The sequence below is a fragment of the Microtus pennsylvanicus genome, chromosome 4 (assembly GCF_037038515.1).
Source record: "Microtus pennsylvanicus isolate mMicPen1 chromosome 4, mMicPen1.hap1, whole genome shotgun sequence".
Taxonomy (NCBI): Eukaryota; Metazoa; Chordata; class Mammalia; order Rodentia; family Cricetidae; genus Microtus; species Microtus pennsylvanicus.
The window spans coordinates 78417343-78437266 of NC_134582.1; the positions used below are offsets into that span (position 1 = coordinate 78417343).

At 43.0% G+C, this 19924-nt stretch overlaps 1 protein-coding gene across 2 annotated transcripts in view; it reads right to left on the bottom strand.

Annotated features, from left to right (window-relative positions):
• Ddx46 (DEAD-box helicase 46) overlaps positions 1-16450 on the bottom strand; it is a 46498-nt gene extending 30048 nt beyond the window's left edge. For both annotated transcript variants that reach the window (XM_075969531.1, XM_075969530.1), the window contains exons 1-9: positions 16233-16450; positions 12289-12477; positions 10730-10873; positions 8233-8329; positions 5214-5379; positions 3198-3349; positions 2281-2394; positions 1036-1201; positions 365-485 (exon numbers count right to left, since the gene is read on the bottom strand). In XM_075969531.1, the coding sequence (XP_075825646.1) occupies positions 365-485; positions 1036-1201; positions 2281-2394; positions 3198-3349; positions 5214-5379; positions 8233-8329; positions 10730-10873; positions 12289-12477; positions 16233-16249 (1166 nt within the window). In that variant the 5' untranslated portion in view covers positions 16250-16450. The remainder of the gene's footprint in view (positions 1-364; positions 486-1035; positions 1202-2280; positions 2395-3197; positions 3350-5213; positions 5380-8232; positions 8330-10729; positions 10874-12288; positions 12478-16232) is intronic.
• Between the last annotated feature and the right edge of the window lie 3474 nt (positions 16451-19924).

The window sequence follows — 19924 nt, forward strand, 5'->3', positions numbered from 1 at the left end:
ACAGTCAACTACCTGGGATGGGAACTTCCACCTAAGAGAAAAATTTTAAGTTACGAATATAACTGAAATCCAGAGATATTTGTGTGGAAGGAACATGGGGAGTAGCAGGACACTGAAAACTGTACATAACCATCAACCACTTACTTTTTTTTTTTTTTATTTTTTTATTTTTTTAAAAATATTTATTTATTTATTGTGTATACAATATTCTGTGTGTATGTCTGCAGGCCAGAAGAGGGCACCAGACCTCATTCCAGATGGTTGTGAGCTACCATGTGGTTGCCGGGAATTGAACTCAAGACCTTTGGAAGAGCAGGCAATGCTCTTAACCACTGAGCCATCTCTCCAGCCCCCAACCACTTACTTTTTGAGGGAGTTTAGTATCTTCATGGAAATTCCACACTGGACCCACGACTTAATTGGTTTGGGACAACCTTTTCCTTTAACTGTAATGCCCTCCATTTCCAATCGAAACACATTCACCTCTGGAAAACAAAGCCTGTTAGAAACTCTTCTGCTGGTACCATCCAGCTGTGTTCACTAGGCGGTCAAAGGTCAAACATCCTCACCTTTGTTTAAGTGCTATCTAAAGAAATCCTACAGCTGAGCTACAGAGAAACACTAAAGCTCAGAGAGACCAAGCAACAATTGTTGCAGTAAATCAAGAACAACGCAAATACCCCAGTTTCAACACTCTGGTTTTCCTGTTTTCTTCGACTGTAGCAGAATAATAAATGCCCAACAACACAACCACCTGGTGTGGCATGATTTTCCCACATTGCATTTACAGCCGGCTGATGGTGAGCAGTCATACCAACTGCCTCACACACCAGCAGGGCCAACAGAAACACTGTCCGAATATGACAAAAACATTACTTCTACCCCTAAGAACAACTATGTGACTCTATCGTTTTGCTCTTTTTAAAGATACTTCCAAAACATCTTCCAGCTCCCAAGCCTATGCACGCTACCCCTGTGGAATAGAACACACTCTCCCGGAGGCCACCATAACATAACCAAACAGAAACATCTTACCCTCCTGAGACATTTTTGCTAGTTCTGGAACTTCAACATAAAAATTTTTTCTGAATGGTTCATACTCAATTTTTCCATGATCAACTGGTTCTAGAAGTTTTCTCTGTTTTGTCTGGTAGCCTGTCAAGGCTGTCTGAAGATCAACTTCCTCCTCCTCTGAAGAATACTTGAATTTTCAGGAACAAAAAAGGAAGTCCATTATTAATTTCTCCTTCCAGAAGAAAACAGTCCCAGTTATCAAAGCCCTCCTCTTTCTTAGGCACGAAATTAAGATTGCACAACCTAAAAAATCTCAAGTAAGAATGCCCATGATTTTTAACATAGGTAAATCAACTCCTTAAAAAGGTTTCAATTGGAGAACAGGAGAATTCTGGGAAGAAGGACTCAGTCACAGAGCAAGCAAGATGTGACTGCCTGACCAAAAAAGGTACCGAGCCACATGGCTACCATATATAAGAATAATGGACTAATATAAGTTATAGAGTTAATAAGAAGCCTGAGCTAATGGGCCCATCAGTTTATAACTAAAAAAATAAATAAATAAAAGTTTTCAACTTAGAGTTGGGTGGTGGTGGTGCACACCTTTAATCCCAGCACTCGGGAGGCAGAGGCAGGTAGATCTCTGTGAGTTCGAGGCCAACCTGGTCTACGAGATCTAGTTCCAGGACAGGCTCCAAAAAGCCTGTCTCAAAAAAAACAAAAAAAATTTTCAACTTAGTATCTTTTTCTTTACTCAAAGTTTTTTTTTTTTTAAGATTTATTTATTTATTACATACACACTGTTCTGTTTGCACACCAGAAGAGGGCACCAGATCTCATTACAGATGGTTGTGAGCCACCATGTGGTTGCTGGGAATTGAACTCAGTATCTCTGGAAGAGCAGTCAGTGCTCTTAACCTTTGAGCCATCTCTCCAGCCCTATTCAAAGTTTTAATAGTAATACAAACCTCATATAATTCTCAGAAACACCACTGAGGTTTTGCTGCTGTTTTCATTATCTAGACCTTTACATTAGAGGTTACTAGGAAGAAATGCCATTCACTTTACTGCTTCACTTGTCTTTCTGCTGCATGCCTGAGACGAGCTGATAAAGCAGAGAATGGAAACGTAGGACACAACGCAGTTACACCGCTGCTATACTCTGAGATCCTGCCCTGGTAGCTAACTGCGAAGCACATCAACACCGACGGTTTGCAATAAATGCTCCTAGGACATGAGCATAACCAAGTCAGACTGAAGACTCACCTCCATGGCATCCTGGTCATTCTCCATCAGCTCTCCCTTCTTCTTATCAGAATCCACTACTGCTTTTTTGGTTGTTACCACAGTAACCACTTTGGTGACGGTTGGTCCAGACTTCTAAAATAAAAAAGGATTACCATACTTTGCAAAAGTTAAAAAAAATAGATTTTAAAACATGTGGACACCAGATAAAAGACAATGTTCAATCCTACAAAATGTAATTGAAACTAACATGATTTAGGTTTTAAGAAGACCAAGAAAGCTTTGGTTTTCTGCAAACTTGTCGATGTGTCTACACAATAGTTCATAGATACACTAACACAAAACTGTAAGTTTATACATCTAAGTTTATACGTGTAAGTTTATACAACAATTTTTTGCTTGTTTTTGCTTTTTGCTTTTTAGAGAAAGGGTTTCTCTGTAGCCCTGGCTGTCCTGAAACTCACTTTGTAGACTCAGGGATCTGCCTGCCTCTGCCTCCCAGTGCTGGGATTAAAGGCTTGCTGCTACCACTGTTGTAGAATTTCGATCGATGTAGCCAATGACCTTGGGGCAGAAAGCCATAGGGCAAGGCCTTGTCTGATATGAGTAGTGACCCTTAGAAGCTGATGGGGAGGGAGAGTGCACTCTCACTTTCTTGCTCAGGAGGTTGGACCCCAGCTCCCCTGGACAGAACAGCAGGACACAGCAGCTGGATCGTGGCAGAGTCTAATCTCTATCAGTGAGTGTTTACCCCATTTTATACCTAAATAAATTCTTAAGATTGTTTAACAGACTCACGTGGTTTCACGTAACAACCCCAGCAATACAGCCCGCTTTTTTACCCCATGATCACTTGATGTTAGAATCCCCAATAACAAACCTGCAGGCCAACAGAGCAACAGCAATAAAGGCAGCGTTCCCGGCAGCTAGCCGCATACCTTCTCATTGCCCGCACCGCCTTTCACACTCCTCATGTTAAACTTCTTCACTTCTTCTTTCACTTCCTCCATGTAGGCATCTAATGGATCTAACTCCTCGCCCTCCATTTCATTCCCTTCCTTTTCAGCTTCTGCAGGATCATCTTCATCATCTAAAACGGCAGAGCGTATTTTCTTTGTACACACATTTCAAAGGGAAATACACAGCCAGTGACAGGCTCAGTGGGGAAAAACTTGTATTGCATAAGTCTGACAACCGAGGCCAAGTCCACATCCCATGATGGAAGGAGAACTAATTCCTGGAAGCTGTGCTCTGATCTCTCTGTGTGTGTAAGCATGCGAATGCAGTTACACACAAGCACAAACTAATGATTTTAAATAATTCAATAATTATAAAAATAATTTAAAAATTTTTAAGATATACTCATTTATGTACATGAGTGCTCTATCTCCTTCTGAACATCAGAAGTCATTTGATTTCACTACAGATGGTTGTGAGCCATGTGGTTTCTGGGAATTGAACTGAGAAACTGTGGAAGGGAAGTCTGTGCCCTCAACCTCTGAGTCATCTCTCCAGCCCATGTACAATTCTTTTTTAATTGCCACTTCCATTCTATGACTTCCATTACTGCAGTGGGGCAGTGCACTGACAGCACCTGCTAAGCCCTGGGTTTAAGCCTCAGAAGCACAAGACAAGGCAGGAGAAATGTTTCTCTCTTAAATCATAAAAAGTAAGAAGTGTACTTCTCTTTTTAAACACAAACATGTGAATGTATACATGTATGTGCCTTGGTGCTCTGCTCTCACAGAGCAGAAGAGTGGGCTGGATTCTTGGCTGGAGTTCTTGATGATTGGGAACCATGAGGGGGCGCTTACTCTCATTAACAGCTGCACTGAGGGAAAATACTCTAGCGCCATCTACAAACTCCGCAAGTGACAACTGTGTGTTCTCAAGTAAAATCAGTGATTCTTACTGGATGCTACTTTGTAATTGAAGGAGGTCTTTAAAAATCTCAATATGGCCAGGCACAGTGACTTATCCCTACAGTCCCAACTACTCAGGGCATTAAGGGAAGAGTCACTTGAGTACAGAAGCTCCAGGCTGGCTACAACAGCAGTGAGACCCTATGACTAAAACTACAATAACCTTAGCTTAGTATGTATCCAGAAAATCTGCCTCTAGGTACAAAGAGTTACAAAAAAAAAAACAAAAAAACAACAACAACAAAAAACCCCACAAAAGTTGTAAAAGAAAGTCAAATATTTCTGTGCAAACAACTCAAGCATCAACAGCCAGTGAAAAAATAAACCAGCCCAGTACACAGTCCCAGTGCTTGGGAGACTGAAGTAGGAGACTCACAAACTCAAGGCCTGCCAAGGTTAGAAAGAGGAAGCCTGTCTTAAACAGGAAAAGAAAATATTTCCAGGAATAATGGCCACACTTTTAATTGCAGCACTTGGAAAGCAGAGTTCAAGGCCAGCCTGGTTGATACAGAAAATTCTAGGCCATCTGTGGATAATATAGAGAGACCATGTCATGTACATATACTCAGGCCACACAGAAGTAGAGTAATAATTCAATATGAATGAAACTTCAAGACAATATGACAAACTAAAAAGCCAGACACAGAAAAACACCAATAGTATGGCTGCATATGGAGGAACATAGGCCACTTCTCTGAGACAGAAAGCAGTGTGGAGGCAGGATGGTGAGATCCTCAATGGGTCGAGTTTCCACACGGGATGATTAAAGAGCTCTGGAAATGGACAGTGATGAGGGCTATGCAGCACTGAATGTACTGCAAATAACTAGACTTACCATTCTGTGCCTGAGAGGGTTAAAGTAGACCTAGGGAACTAGCTCAGGGCTAGAGCATTAGGTAGACATGCCGAAAGCCCTGGCTTTGACCCTCTCTCTGTTCAACAGGGAAGACGGGCAAAAATGTTAAAATGTAAATACAACATTGGCACATTTTCCACAATTTTAAAAACGAACATCACCCTTCCCAAATATACCATCATCATCTTCTAAACTCCACTTTTTCCCTTGTTTCATTTCCTCGATTTCCTTCTTCAATTCCCCTATGTTCTCCATGGCCTTTTTACGCTGCTCTTCTCGCCATTTTTCAACTCTTTCTTTTCGTTTTCTCATTTCTTCCTCCAGCTTATTCTGGTCAAAGTTCTTTGGGGAGGGAAAGAGAAAAAGAAAGAGGGAAAACCAAAATCAGAATTAGCAAGTATAGTCCACATGAAATTTTTATTTGTTTGTTTTGTTTATTTCTGAAACAGGGTTTCTCAGTAGCTACGAAGTCTTTCCTAAAACTTACTCTGTAGACCAGGCTGGCCTCAAACCCACCTGCCTCTTCCTCCCGAGTGTTGGGATTAAAGGCGTGCACCACCACTGCACAGCTTATATGAGGTTTCAATAAGTTCTCAAAAGTATAAAAAAAGAAAAATGGATGTGTGTATACATTCCTAAATGCAAACCAGCTTTAGTAATCACCCATCTTTATAATTAACCCTCCTACTATATTAAAAGCAAGGCCAGTGGGATGGATGGCTCAGGAGATAAAGGCACCTGTTAACAAGAATGATCGTTTCAGTTCAATATGGATAACTCATATAGTGGAAGTAGACAATCAACTCTTAAAAGTTAATTTGAGGGCTACACTTGTGCCATGGCATGCCATGTGTGTAACCCCGACAAAACATAATATAATTTTGGAATTACAAAGTTACTCCTGGTCGTTAGCACCTGTAACCGCAGAAGGCTAGGGTTAGTTCCAGGCCAGTCTGAGCGATATATAGCAAGACCCTGAGAAAGAAAGGCAGTGAGGGAAGGAGCGATGAAAAGAGAGAACAAGGAAGAGTCATAACAAAAGGCACGTTCAATAAAGAAATATAATAAATGAGACTAGAGAGTTAGCTCAGCAGTTAAGAGCAATGACTGCTCTTCCTGGAAGATCAAGTTTGACTCCTAACATCTACATGATGGTTTATAACCATCAGTTAACACCAGTTCCTAAAGATCTGGCACCCTATTCTGGCCTATGCAGGCAGCAGGCACACACACAATACGCATAATATAAAATAATAATCCAAAATGTAAAAAAACACTTATGTTATGGGATAATCTTTCTGTATACTGTAAAGATATGTCTCTCCAAAGGGGCCTTCTGACTGCTTTAATAAAGAGCTGAATGGCCAATAGCTAGGCACAGGAGAGAATAGGCAGGACTTCCAGGGGAGAGACAGAGGATTATGGGAAGAAGAGAAGGGGACAGGACACCAGCGAGGCACTGAAAGTTGGCCATTATGTACAGAGGAGAGGTAACCGAGGCAGGTGACAGAACAGATCACTAGAAACAAGCTAATCTGAGTTAGGGAAAAAGCCTAAGCTAAGGCCAAGCTTTCCTAATTAGTAAGTCTCTGTGCTATTATCTGTAAGCTACTGACTCAAAGAAAGTCCGACTACATCCATACAATTATTATGTCCTGGGGCTGGAGAGAAGGCTCAGAAGGTAAGAGCACTGGCTGCTCTTCCAGAGGTCCTGAGTTCAATTCCCAGCAACCACATGGTAGCTCACAACCATCTGTAATGAGACCTGGTGCCTTCCTTGCCAGCAATACATTGTATGCTTAATAAATAAATAAATCTTAAAAATAATTATGTCCTATTAGACTGATAAAAATGACATCCCAACCTTGGCAAGGATATGAGAAAGTAAAGCACACCATTGTGTGCCTTAACCCTTTTCATTTTGATTTATTTACATATGCATGACAGTGGGCTGCACACATCACAGCATGGGTGCAGCAGACAATGTGTCGTCTGCCTTTCTTCCCACCTTCATGTGGGTTTCATTCAAACTCAGGTCTAGGCTTCCATAATAACTGCTTTTCCAGCTAAACCACTGTGCTGGTCCCAGATGACTAAAATCTGTATATAGTTTTTAGGCTAATTTGATACTTTTTATATGGACTGATCACATTTTCTGAGTAAAAACAGGTAACATAAATATGCAATGTTTTCAGAAGTATTCTTCAAGACTTTTATCTGCTTATTTTATATTACTGTTATAAATTACTTAAAAGTAAAACTAAAGAAAAAGAGTATCATTAAGATAATAATTATCAGCTGGCGGGGTTGGCACACACCTTTAATCCCAGCACTCGGGAGACAGAGGGATCTCTGTGAGTTCGAGGCCAGCCTGGTATACAAGAGCTAGTTCCAGGACAGGCTCCAAAGCTACAGAGAAACCCTGTTTTTTTTGGGGGGGGGGGGGGAGAAGAGAAAAGAAAAGGAAAAATTATCGTCAGGTATAGTGGCACACTCCTATAACTCCAGCACATGGGAAAGAGGCAAACAGATCTATGTGAATTCAAGGCCAGCCTGATCTACAGAAAAACAGCTAAGGCTCGGTTACACAGAGAAACCCTGTCTCAAAACCCCTCTCCAAAAAAAAAAAAAAAAAGAAAAGAAAAGAAAAGAAAATAAGAAGAAACAATTATTTGCCGGGGAGCTCAGTGGTTAAGAGCAGTGCCTGCTGTTCCAAAGGTCCTCAGCAACCACATGGTGGCTCACAACCATCTCTAATCAGATCTTGTGCCCTCTTCTGGCTTGCAAACATACATGCAGGCAGAAGACCGATAAATAAATAAATACACTTAACCAATTTGGAAAAAATAAATTTTTTCACTGGGTGGTAGTGGCACATATCTTTAATCCCAGTACCCGAGAGGCAGAGGCAGGAGGATCTCTGTGAGTTCGAGGCCAGCCTGGTCTGTTGTGTGTAGCGGCGTAAACGAATGCAGACAGTTTGTAAAAATATATATAGTTTTAATGTAGAAATAGACTTACAGAACCACCGTTCCTGCGGAGACCAGGAAAGTAGAAGCAACAGCTCGGAGCACTATCGCCAAATTTATAGGCAGACATTAGCCCGAGGCGAACACGCCCCCTAAGGGGCGGGACTTATCCCTACAGTTGTGAAAACAAGACTGCCATTGCAGACCTGTTCCAAGCTGAACATACCCCAGCATCCTTCTCCTTCTCATCTTCCTTGTCGTCTTTGTCCTTTTTCTTCTCTTTAGAACTGTCCCCACCTTCTGCTTTCTCTTTGGATCTAGACCTACCAAAGAACAAAAGAGAATAAGATACCAGCACTGGGAAACACAAGCATCACTTCTTCACTGTATGACATATTTAGTAATGTGTATGTGTGACAATGCCTGTGGACGTCAGGGGACAACTTGCAGGAGTCAAGTCTCTCCTCCATTGGCAATGAGGGATCAAAGTCAACTCAAACCTCAGCAGCAAGCATCTTTACCACTGAGCCGGCTGAAGGTCCTGCAATACTCATTTTAGACTATTTAACAGACTTGGATCTCATTTTCTTATTTCTCCAATAATCAGCACATTGTCATAGTCCAACAAAAAATACCTGGCATAAGAAGAAAGTAATCTTTTAACACTAATAAAAAACATTACTAAACATGAGGAAATTTGTCTAAGAAAAACAATTACAGAACTTAGGATTAGCCGGGCGGTGGTGGCGCACGCCTTTAATCCCAGCACTCTGGAGGCAGAGGCAGGTGGATCTCTGGGAGTTCGAGGCCAGCCTGGTCTACAAGAGCTAGTTCCAGGACAGGCTCCAAAACCACAGAGAAACCCTGTCTCGAAAAACCAAAAAATAAAAAACTTAGGATTGCAAAATTTTAGTAATTCATATATGTAATAATACAATCACAATGGATTTAAAATTTGACCTATGCCTCTAGTAAAATGGCTTAATTTTAATGATATAAAAAAATTAATTGACATCAGGCTAACGAGTTGGCTCAGCTGTAAGGTGCACTGTGTTCTTGAAGAAGATCCAAGTTCAGTTCCCAGCAGCCACATGAAGTGACACCAGCTGAAGCGGGTCTCTTCTGGTCTGTGCAGGTCTTGTATGCAGGAATCCAGACACATATGCAGGCAAAACATTCATATACCTAAAATTCAAATATCCCATCTCTCCTCTCTATTCATGACTGGTGTTTCTGAGTAATTTCTGGATAGCCTTTCAAATTTGACAAACATACTCAGAGACGAAAAGACATTTTCCAACAAAAACTATAAGATTGACCAGTTAACTTTTTTTGCCATCTAATTTGTCTTTTGCCTTTCTAATGTGTATGTTCTTTAGTACAGAAATGTTTGTACATGTGTTCATATGTGTGCATGCATGTGTGTAACAGAGTCTAAAGGACAATCTGGGGTAGCATGCCTTAGAAGCTGTCAACCTTATTTGTTGAGACAGGGTCTCTCACTGGCCAGATTTGGGCTAGACTGGCTGGCCAGCAAGACCCACTGGTAAGCCTGCCTCCTCCCTATCTCTGGGATTACAAGTGCATACCATGCCCTAACTTTACTAACCTGAGGGCTTGGGGTTGGACTAAAATCTCAAATATGAGTACTGACGGCCATCGCTCAGCCCTATTTCTAGTCTTATGATAAGTTTGTAAAATATCCTTCTATTCACATCTGCTAAGAAGTTCAAAAACATATATATGTTAAATTTAATAAAGTGGGGGGGGGGGGGGAGAGACAGCTCAGTGGGTAAATTGCTGCTTGTTGCTCAGGCCTGAGATCCTGAATATGGGTCCACACCCCAGGGAAAGTTAGACATGAGATTAGTTTCCCAGGAACTCACTGAAAACCTCCACAGCACATTCAGAAAAGCACTCTCTTATAAAAAAAAAAAAAAGATGGTGGGCCAGAGAGGTTTAGAGCACTGACTGTTCTTCCAGAGGTACTGAGTTCTCTGGTGCCCTCTTCTGGCCTGCAAGCATACAGACAGACAGAACACTGTATACATAATAAACAAATCTTAAAAAATAAATAAGACATTTGAGGAAGTACAGTTCTTCACATGTGCACACACAGGCAAGTATACACACATGAACATATACAACACACACACACACACACAATCCCCAATTAAGAAAAAAAAGCTTGGAAGTGGTGGCATGTGCCTCAATCCAGCACTGTCTCAGGAAAAAGAAAAATAGAAGAGAGAAAAAACTATTCCCACACCCCCAGCAGGAGGCCTCCTGCCTCCACAGGCACACACACGAGTATACAGGAATAATAAGAATCTTTAAAAAAGTTGTCAACAAACATCTTATAACTGTCTGAGAAAGCAATCTCCAAGGTACAGAAACTGATGCCAAGGATGTAACAAATACCGAGGGCTTGCCTAGCTGGCAACCAGCACGCCCACTTCAATACTCATCGCTGCCTCCACAAAAGACACTCAATTCCCACAGAGATATTTACAAAAGTTTTCACCATTAATAATATATACTAAATAAGGGTACACTGTAGTGTTTAAAACCAGCAGAATCCACTAATCTCCAGCTGAATTATAAGCCCCATGACCTAATAAATAAAAGTTCTGCCAACAGTTGATATCAAGAGTCAGGCTCTGCATTACTGATAAGGATGAACTGTACAATTACACAGCAGATAGGGCCACTGACAGTGTTACCTATTCTCAGCCTTCTTGCTTTTGCTGCCAGGACTGGAGGACCGGGATCGCCGGCCCCGGCTTCTACTCCTTGAGCGCCTCCTATCTCGGCTCCGAGATCTTCTTCGCTCTCGGCTTCTGTCTCGCTCTCTACTTCTGGAGCGCCTGAAAAGAAGAAATTTCATTTGTTTTGTGGCCAAAGGGAGCTATTATTTCAGATTATGGCTGTCCCAAACTGAAAACAGTTTCTTAAAATTAGAATCAACATTAGAGCAACATTCTCAATTCAGCTAAACAGGACACAAGTGAGGCTAGTTCTTACAAAGATCAATGGAAACGTGAGGATACAATGATATCTGCTAACAAACATAACAAGTTATAACAATAAACACTTTAAATCCGCCATCTATAGCAAAGCCAATTCTCACGGACAGCACACAGCTGGGACTGCAGCACAGCTCTGGGGCACTCGATGAGCTGTGCAAGACCTTAACCCCAGCAGCAGGGGAAGCTCGAGCCCAGCAAGAAGATGCACAGAACCTGTGCTAAAAGACCAGTGAGCTGCTGGTCACTGCGTGCACCCCAACTCCAGGCACCACACTTCCTCATCTAGAAAATATAGACAATTCACTATATCTTTTTTTTTTTTTTTGATCGCACTAGCTTGGAACATAAGAGATCCACCTGCCTTTGATTCCCTAGTGCTCGGATTAAAGGCGTATACGACCATGCCCAGCTTCAAAGTTCTTGATCTAAAAATCTTACAATTTTATTTTCACATAAAAACTCAAATATCGGGCTGGAGAGATGGCTCAGCGGTTAAGAGCATTGCAGTGCTCTTCCAAAGGTCCTGAGTTCAATTCCCGGCAACCACATGGTGGCTCACAACCATCTGTAATGAGGTCTGGTGCCCTCTTCTGGCCTGCAGGCATACACACAGACAGAATATTGTATACGTAATAAATAAATAAATATTTAAAAAAAAAAACTCAAATATCAGTCAGGCAATGGTGGCACATGCCTTTAATCCCAGTACTTGGGAGGCAGAGACAGGCAGATCTCTGTGAGTTCAAGGCCAGTCTGGTCTACAGAAGAGAGTAAGTTCCAGGACAGGCTCTAAAGCTACAAAGAAACCCTGTCTCAAAAAAAAGACAAAAAAGCCGGGCGGTGGTGGCGTACGCCTTTAATCCCAGCACTCGGGAGGCAGAGGTAGGCGGATTTCTGTGAGTTCGAGACCAACCTGGTCTACAAGAGCTAGTTCCAGGACAGGCTCCAAAACCACAGAGAAACCCTGTCTCGAAAAACCAAAAAAATAAAAAAGGTCGGCGGTGGTGGTGCACCCCTTTAATCCCAGCACTCGGGAGGAGGTGGCAGGTGGATCTCTGTGAATTCAAGGCCAGCCTGGTCTACAAGAGCTAGTTGTAAGACAGGCTCCAAAGCTACAGAGAAACCCTGTCTCCAAAACAAAACAAAAAGTTAAATGATCAATTCATTAATATGTATTGACTGAATGTGGGAAACTCTCTGATTTCAACGGTTCCATCTGTCAGGAACCAGTGGTCTTAAGAAGAATGTCTTACCTCAGGCGCTTCCTGTCCCTGGACCGTGATCTTCTTTTGTCCCTGCTGCGAGACCTCTCTCTCCTCCTGTCTCTATCTCTACTCCTAGAGCGTCTGTCATCTCCACGTTTACTTCTTTTGTCAGAGGGTGAGCGACTCCGAGACCGACTTCCAGACCGTCCTCGTGATGCCGAGCGTTTGCGGTAGTGGCTAGAATTGTACCGAACCAAAGAGTAAACTTAGCAAGCAGCTTGTATTTTACTTCTATGTGTAGCAAATTAAAACATGTTTGATTAGGAGAAAATGAACTACGCCACAGTACATATGCAGGGAAAGTCTCGAAAGATGCCACACACAGTACCTCATGCACAGCACTTGGGAGGCTGAGGCAGGAGGATCACTATCAGGGGTTTGAGGTCAGGGTTTGAAGTCTGGGCTACAACATAAAAACCTGTCAAAAGGGCTGGAATGGCAGCTCTTCAGAAGAGTTTATATTCTGGAAAAGAAGAGACCACAGGCAAGTGAAGAAGTGCACCACCACATGTCAAGTACTGCACTGGAGACAGACAACTTGCTCAGAATAAAAGAAAGTGAATAGGAAGTATGACATTGGGAGTGGCTGCCTTCAGGACACTTGTCTTCACCACCTAAACAACAAAATGCTATTGACTTAAGGTCTCAAAGTGTTAAAGCAATTAACTGCTGAGTTGTCCTTTGTATCATGTTAAAGAAGTTTTTTGTTGTCTTCTTCCCCCCCCCCTTGGTGTTGGGGGGATAAAAGTGTAAGGAAAATTCAATGCAAGGATTTTAATATTCACTAAAACTCCCTCCCAGTGCTATTTACTTATATTTCTGATCCCCACCCCCCTAACCTGGCAAGTTGTATTTTTGTTGAAGCTGGTCCCCGACACTGACATCTTCTATCAGACAACTTGAGAAGTCACTCATAAAGTAACATTTTTAGAGATCCTCGAAGGAAATGAAAGCAGGAATCATGTGGACATACAGGGGAGACCTTCCAGGCAAACGGGACACAAGTAAACTCATGGGAAGGAATCTGGACTGGCACATGAAGGAATAGCAGCAAGGAATATGGTTAAACAAGTTAAGACAGTAGTCTAGTGTAGCGGCACACAACTTAATCCCACCAACTAGGAAGCAGAAACAGGCAGCATTAGTTCCAGTCTAACCAGGACTACATAGTGAGACTCTGTCTCAAAGAGAAGAAAAAGAAAAACCACTCAAGAGATCAGAGAAATAACGAAGTAGTCAGAGGGTCTTAAAATGATTACGTCTTTTATTGAGTAAGATGGAAAGCTACTGGGCCACAAACAATGGCAGACTCCTGCAGTGCCAGCTACTAAGACTGAGGAAAGATTACGTATATCACACTTTCAATTTATGTATGTGTATATTCATGTGCCTCAGTATGTGTGTGTGCATCCCATCTGTGCAGGTACCTAAGAAACCAGAAAGAGGAATCAGATCCCCCAGAACTGGTGTCATAGGCATCTGTGAGCCATGGGGGGGGGGGGGGGGGGGCTAGAATTAAATCCCCTGGGTGAAAAATAGGTGCTTTCAACCACTCAACCATCTCTCCAGACCCATGAATAAATTTTCTTACAAGAAAATAGATAATAAGCTGGAAGGAAGTAGCGCACACCTTTAATCCCAGCACTTGGGAGGCAGAAGAAGGCAGATCTCAGCGAGTTCGAGGACAGCCTAGTGTACTAAGTGAGTTCCAGAACAGCCAGTTACACAGAGAAACCATGTGTCAAAAAAAAAAAAAAAAGTTTAAAAAAATTTAAGCCAGGCATTGGTGGCATACACCTTTAAACACAGGAGGTGGGAGACAGAAGCAGGCAAACATCAGTGAGTTCGACAACAGCCATGATTACACAGAGAAACGAAGGAAGGAAGGAAGGAAGGAAGGAAGGAAGGAAGGAAGGAAGGAAGGAAGGAAGGAAGGAAGGAAGGAACCCATTTAACCATCCAGGTTAAGAGACAATGACAACTGCTGAGATATATCAAGATCTGCAAAGAAAACAAAAACGCAGCCCAGAGCACGAGCACTGACTAGATTTACTGATGAACTGAATGTCAAATATGAGGGCACCAGGAAGAGCTGGATGTCTTCACATTTGAACAGAATAAGCAAAAAACTGAGGCTGTGCTGGGTGCACAGGCTGTGTGGTCCACCCCTGACATATGTGAGGCCCCAAGATCAACTCACAGCAGCTTCCTCAAGAGGCTGCCATTCACAGGAGTTAATCCATTCACTTTCTGGGCCTTCTCAGGATCTACCTCCTCCTACCTCTCTCCAATCTTTCAGGAAAGCTCGGTATGTACAAAAACTGCGCTTGGTGCTGTTCTCAAGCACCCTGCTCTCCCTCACCTCTGAGCCACCACTGCTCCCTGAACAAACAAGAACATCAGCCAAGTACAGCATAAAAAATAACAGTATAAAGGTAAGATGGGTGAGGTGAAATGGGCCTTTGTAGGAAAGGTCTGGGGAGCCAGAATTTCATCTCTAAAGATCCAATGGAAACTAAGGCAAAAAATGGCAAGTTCTTATCGTTATTTTTAAAGGGTCACTCTGATTCCAGCAATACAAATATAATAATTATAACAGCAGGATCAAGAAAGGCAATTCAGGTGCCTAGCAGTGATGGTGCACACCTTTAGTCCCAGCACTTGGGAGGCAGAGGCCAGCCTGGTCAAGACAGGCTGAGCTCCACGACAGGCCCCATAGTTACACAGAGAAACACGGTCCCGAAAAAACAAAAGTCAGAGGCAGGAATGGGAAAACAGTGCAGAATCTAACTAGAAATGAGCAGCGTGGGTGAGAATGGGCCAAATATTGCTTCCAGATTTCTGGTATAGTAGTAGCCAGATGAAGAACAGCGTCTTCGGGAAACTTGAAAGACAGTCACATGAACTGTCTGTAGTCAAGGTGGTACAGCCTTTGCCTTTATCCAGATGCCGCTACTGGCTTTTATATCCGCAGAATTTCACGGTGCTCCACTCACACTTTGCTCAGTTCCTGAACCTAAGTCATAATGACCCCGGTAAAGTGATGTTAGCACTAAAAAAATGCAAAATTGTCATCCTCCCTAGGCACTGAACCAAAGTATCTTTCAGACCGGCTACATACACTTCAGTCATCTTTCAAGATAATAATAATAACCTCAAGGTCTTGAACCTGTTATCAACATCCTAAAGTTTTGAAGAATCTTTAATTATAATTATAGTTATAATAAGGTGCGCACGTGAACAGTTTTAAAAAGACAAGAAGCGGGTAACAAAGTAATACGGAATCTATCTGAGAAGTAAATGTCCATGAAACAAGTGTTTATTGCAGCCGGGCGGTGGTGGCGCAGGCCTTTAATTCCAGCACTTGGGAGGCAGAGGCAGGCGGATCTCTGTGAGTTCGAGACCAGTCTGGTCTACAAGAGCTAGTTCCAGGACAGGTTCCAAAACCACAGAGAAACCCTGTCTCGAAAAACAAAACAAAAACAAAAAACAAGAGTTTATGGCAACCCAATAAGAGTCGGTCCTACACATATTGCAGGTACGGTTTAAAAAAAAAAGTCTGCCCACACGCTCCTTTTAAATGACTTAGGAAGACGACGCGCGCACGAAAGTAAACTATAGAGCGGAGTAAGCAACCTTGCAAAGGCGAAGCGAAGAGGGAGTGCAAGCCGGGGTCAGGGCTGACCTGGAGGTGATGAAGCTGCTCGTCGGTGACCGGGCGGCCTGAGCTGCCGAAGGCTGCTCCAGGTCAGGGGTCGACCCGGCTGTGGCAAGTACAGGGGACTCTGCGGCCCTGCGCGCCAGCAGCGCCTCCTCGCAGCCGAGGTGACCGGCTCCTCAGCGGCCACACGTGGGGCCGCCCCACACCCGCCGCGACGCCACCTTCACCCGCTCCCCTCGGAGCCCAAGAAACCGCTCGCCCGCGGACTCACCGAGACTCCCGGCCCATGCTGCCGGCCACGAGAAGTTCTGCGCCCTGGGAGACGATGCACAGGCTTGTCAAGAGGACAAAGGAGGGGGCGCCAAGACCTCTTCGTGCAGAGCGAGGACCGGCCCTACGCACTGGCCAGAGGTCCGGCAGGGACCGCCATCAGCGTGCGGCCAACGAAAACAGGATGTGCTGTCGCCGGGCGCGGAAGGAAGCAGAGGCGGAAGGAAGTGGCTGCTTCCCCACAGCGCCGCCCACCGGCTGGAGGCCGCGCGACGCCGGCCGCGCCTGAGTGGCCCTCGCCGGGATTCCTGGTGCAATCTGGATGATGCGATGGAGTGGGACCTCAGCCAGGTCAGCCCTGCCAGAAACCTCTGAGTAGCCCTGCACCAGAACTTTACTCTTGTGATCCCTCTACTGCCACACCAACCCCAGTAGATTATGTGTGACAAGTTCCACAGACTGAGGCGTTACACTCCAAAGGGAGGTCTCCTGGAACCGATTGTGGAACTCTCTAGCCGGAAAGAAATTATTGAGCCGTAGTTCTCATGACAGTTTGTCTGCTTCTATTTCCTTTTAATATGTACGAGATGTTCCTGATAGCCTGGGCCGAGAAGACGCCACCCCCTTGAAATGGGGTTACTGGCCATGACCTCTTTTCTAAAAGATTCAACGCTTTGCTTCATAATCATTTACATAATTATAAAATAATACTTTGATAAAATATCCTCCCAGCAATATACGAATTTGTATGGCTGTGCGTGTGTAGATGAGGTTGGCTTTGACATTGTGGTGTAGAAAGCATTGCTTTAAATTGAACTTTGAGGATTTTAAATAAGACAAAAGCTAGATGTTAGATAAGGATTACACATGAAAATTTATTAACTTGATGTGGACCTACGAGTCATCCCTTAACTATAAGTAATATTTTGTGTTTTGTTCTGTTTAGTGATTATGATGTTATTTGTTCCATTGGTAACTGATTTTTGAACCCATTGTCCAGGATATGTAATACCTATTGATTTTGTGCTTCCTGTGCCAGGTGATTATAATAATCGTTCTTTGTAACTGCTTCACTGAACATCTTTTAAGAATTGTAATACCTGTTCTTCTTGTATAAAAACCCTTGTTTGAGAGCTGCAAAATACACTCAGCTTCAAACTGCCTCTGTTTGTCACCACCGAATCCTTACCTACCTGGTCTTTGAGAAACCACGTCCCAATAAACCCCATACCCAGCTGGGGTGGTCAGCGGCCCTCTACACTAGTGTGACACGTGGTCACTAAGGAGTGGCAAGCTTCAGAAACACGTGGTTAGCTTGGATGTAGATAGACACAGGATATAGACAGACACAGTATAGAGAGAGACACAGGATATAGAGACACAGGATATAGACAGACAGACACAGGATACAGACAGACACAATAGCAGAACAGACATGGGATATAGACAGACACAGGATACAGACAGACACAGGATATAGACAGACAAGACACAGGATATAGACAGACACAGGATACAGACAGACACAGTATATAGACAAACACAGGATATAGACAGACACAGGATGCAGAAAGACACAGGATATAGACAGACACAATAGCAGAACACACCATATCTGATCCCACAGGTTCATCTACTTGGGAGGCTGAGGCAGAAAGATCACCAGAGGGCAGAGGCCATCTTGGAAAACAGAATTTAAATGTGTCTCAAGAAAAGGGGCCGGTCAGTGGTGATGCATGCCTTTAATTCCAGTACTCAGGAGGCAGAAAAGAAGGAGAATATCTGTGAGTTTGAGGCCAAACTGATCTACAGAGTACGTTCCAGGACAGCCAGAGCTGTGATACAGAGAAACCCTGTCTCGGGAGTGGAGGGAGAAAGGAAGGAAGGAAGGAAGGAAGGAAGGAAGGAAGGAAGGAAGGAAGGAAGGAAGGAAGGAAGGAAGGAAGGAAGAAAAGGGGGGGCTGTGTAAAGTAGAACGTTTGAGGGGGCTGGAGAGATGGCTCAGTTGTTAAGAGCACTGCCTACTCTTCCAAAGGTCCTGAGTTCAATTCCCAGCAACCACATGGTGGCTCACAACCATCTGTAATGGGATCTGGTGCCCTCTTCTGGCCTGCAGGCATACATGCAGACAGAATACTGAGAATACTGTATACATAATAAATAAATCAAATCTTTAAAAAAGAAAAAAAAGAAAATCATTATTTAAAAAAAAAGTAGAACGTTTGATTAGTGTCTTAAATTCAATTCACAGCATACAGAGGGGAATCATTGGTTAATAAAGAAGTTGCTTTGGCCTATAACAGGGCAGAATAAAACCAGGTGGGAAATCTGAACAGAGAAAGAAAGAGTAGTTGGACTCAGAGAGACACCATCAGCTTACAGAGAGATGGCTCAGTAGTAAAGAGCACTTGTTGCTCTTGCAGAAGACTCAGTTTAGTTCCCAGCATCCACATGATGGTTTACAACCGTCCATAGCTCCAGTCCCAAGGAATCCGACACCACCTTCTGATTTCCAAGGGCACCAGCAGCATGCAGTGTACATGTATAAGCACACACAAAACACTCATATATATATATATACATATATACATATGTATGTATATATATATTTAAATGATATGAGCCATTAGCTTCTGCTCCAGCTACCATGTCTACCATCTGCACTCTCTCTAGAAGCATAAACCCAAATAAACTCTTCCTTTATAAATTGCCTTGATCATGGTGTTTTGTTACATCACTAGAAGAACAAGAGATATGATCACTAGTTACACATGTTTGCACTATTGCACTGCTGGCTAAATGACTCGGATCCCACTTGAACATTTCTCTTCTAACTCGCTTTTAAAAGGTACTTCTGAAGAGCTGAAGAATGGCTCAGGGGCTAAGAGCATTTGATGCTCTTGTAGAGACCCTGGGTCCAATTCCCACCATTCACATGGTGACTCACAACCATCCATTACTCTAGCTCCTAAGGATCCAATGCCCTCTTACCTCCATAGGTACCAAGTACATACATGGTATACATATACACATACACAAAACACATAAATTTAATAAATCTCATTTTAAAAATCCTTAAAAATTCTTAGGCATGTAGCTCAATGTCCAAGCACTAAGCTAGGATGCACAAGGCTGGAGTTTGCAGCACAGCAAGACAGGGCCAACAAAAAATACTTGTGAAAATTTGCAACTGTGCTTATGCACAGAGAAAGTACAATTTTTTGGGAACTTGAGAGATGCTAAACAGCTAAGAGCAACTGCTGTCTGCTCTTGCACAGTTCCCAGCACCCACGGGGAAGCTCTTAATGCCTAGAACTCCAGGGGATCATATTCCCTCTTCTGGCCTCTGCAGGTCCCAGATATGCACATGGTACACAGATATGCAGGCAAACATGCATACACATACAATAAAAGTCAATAAATCTAAACAAAAAAAGAGATAAATACAAGGTGCACAGAATATGAACTTTAAAAAAAATCATTCATTTGTGTAACTCCGTCACCACACAGATGTCAGATTCGATGCTAGGCAAGCATTCTGTCACTGAGCTACACTACAGTCACATGTAAACTTTAACTGTTTCTTTCTTTACTATTTGTACATTAACCCAAGGAAGGATGAGGATGGCTACCTCATACAGGCCTTGTGTTAAAATTTTTAAAAATAAAATGTGCAGTCTCAACACTAGACAA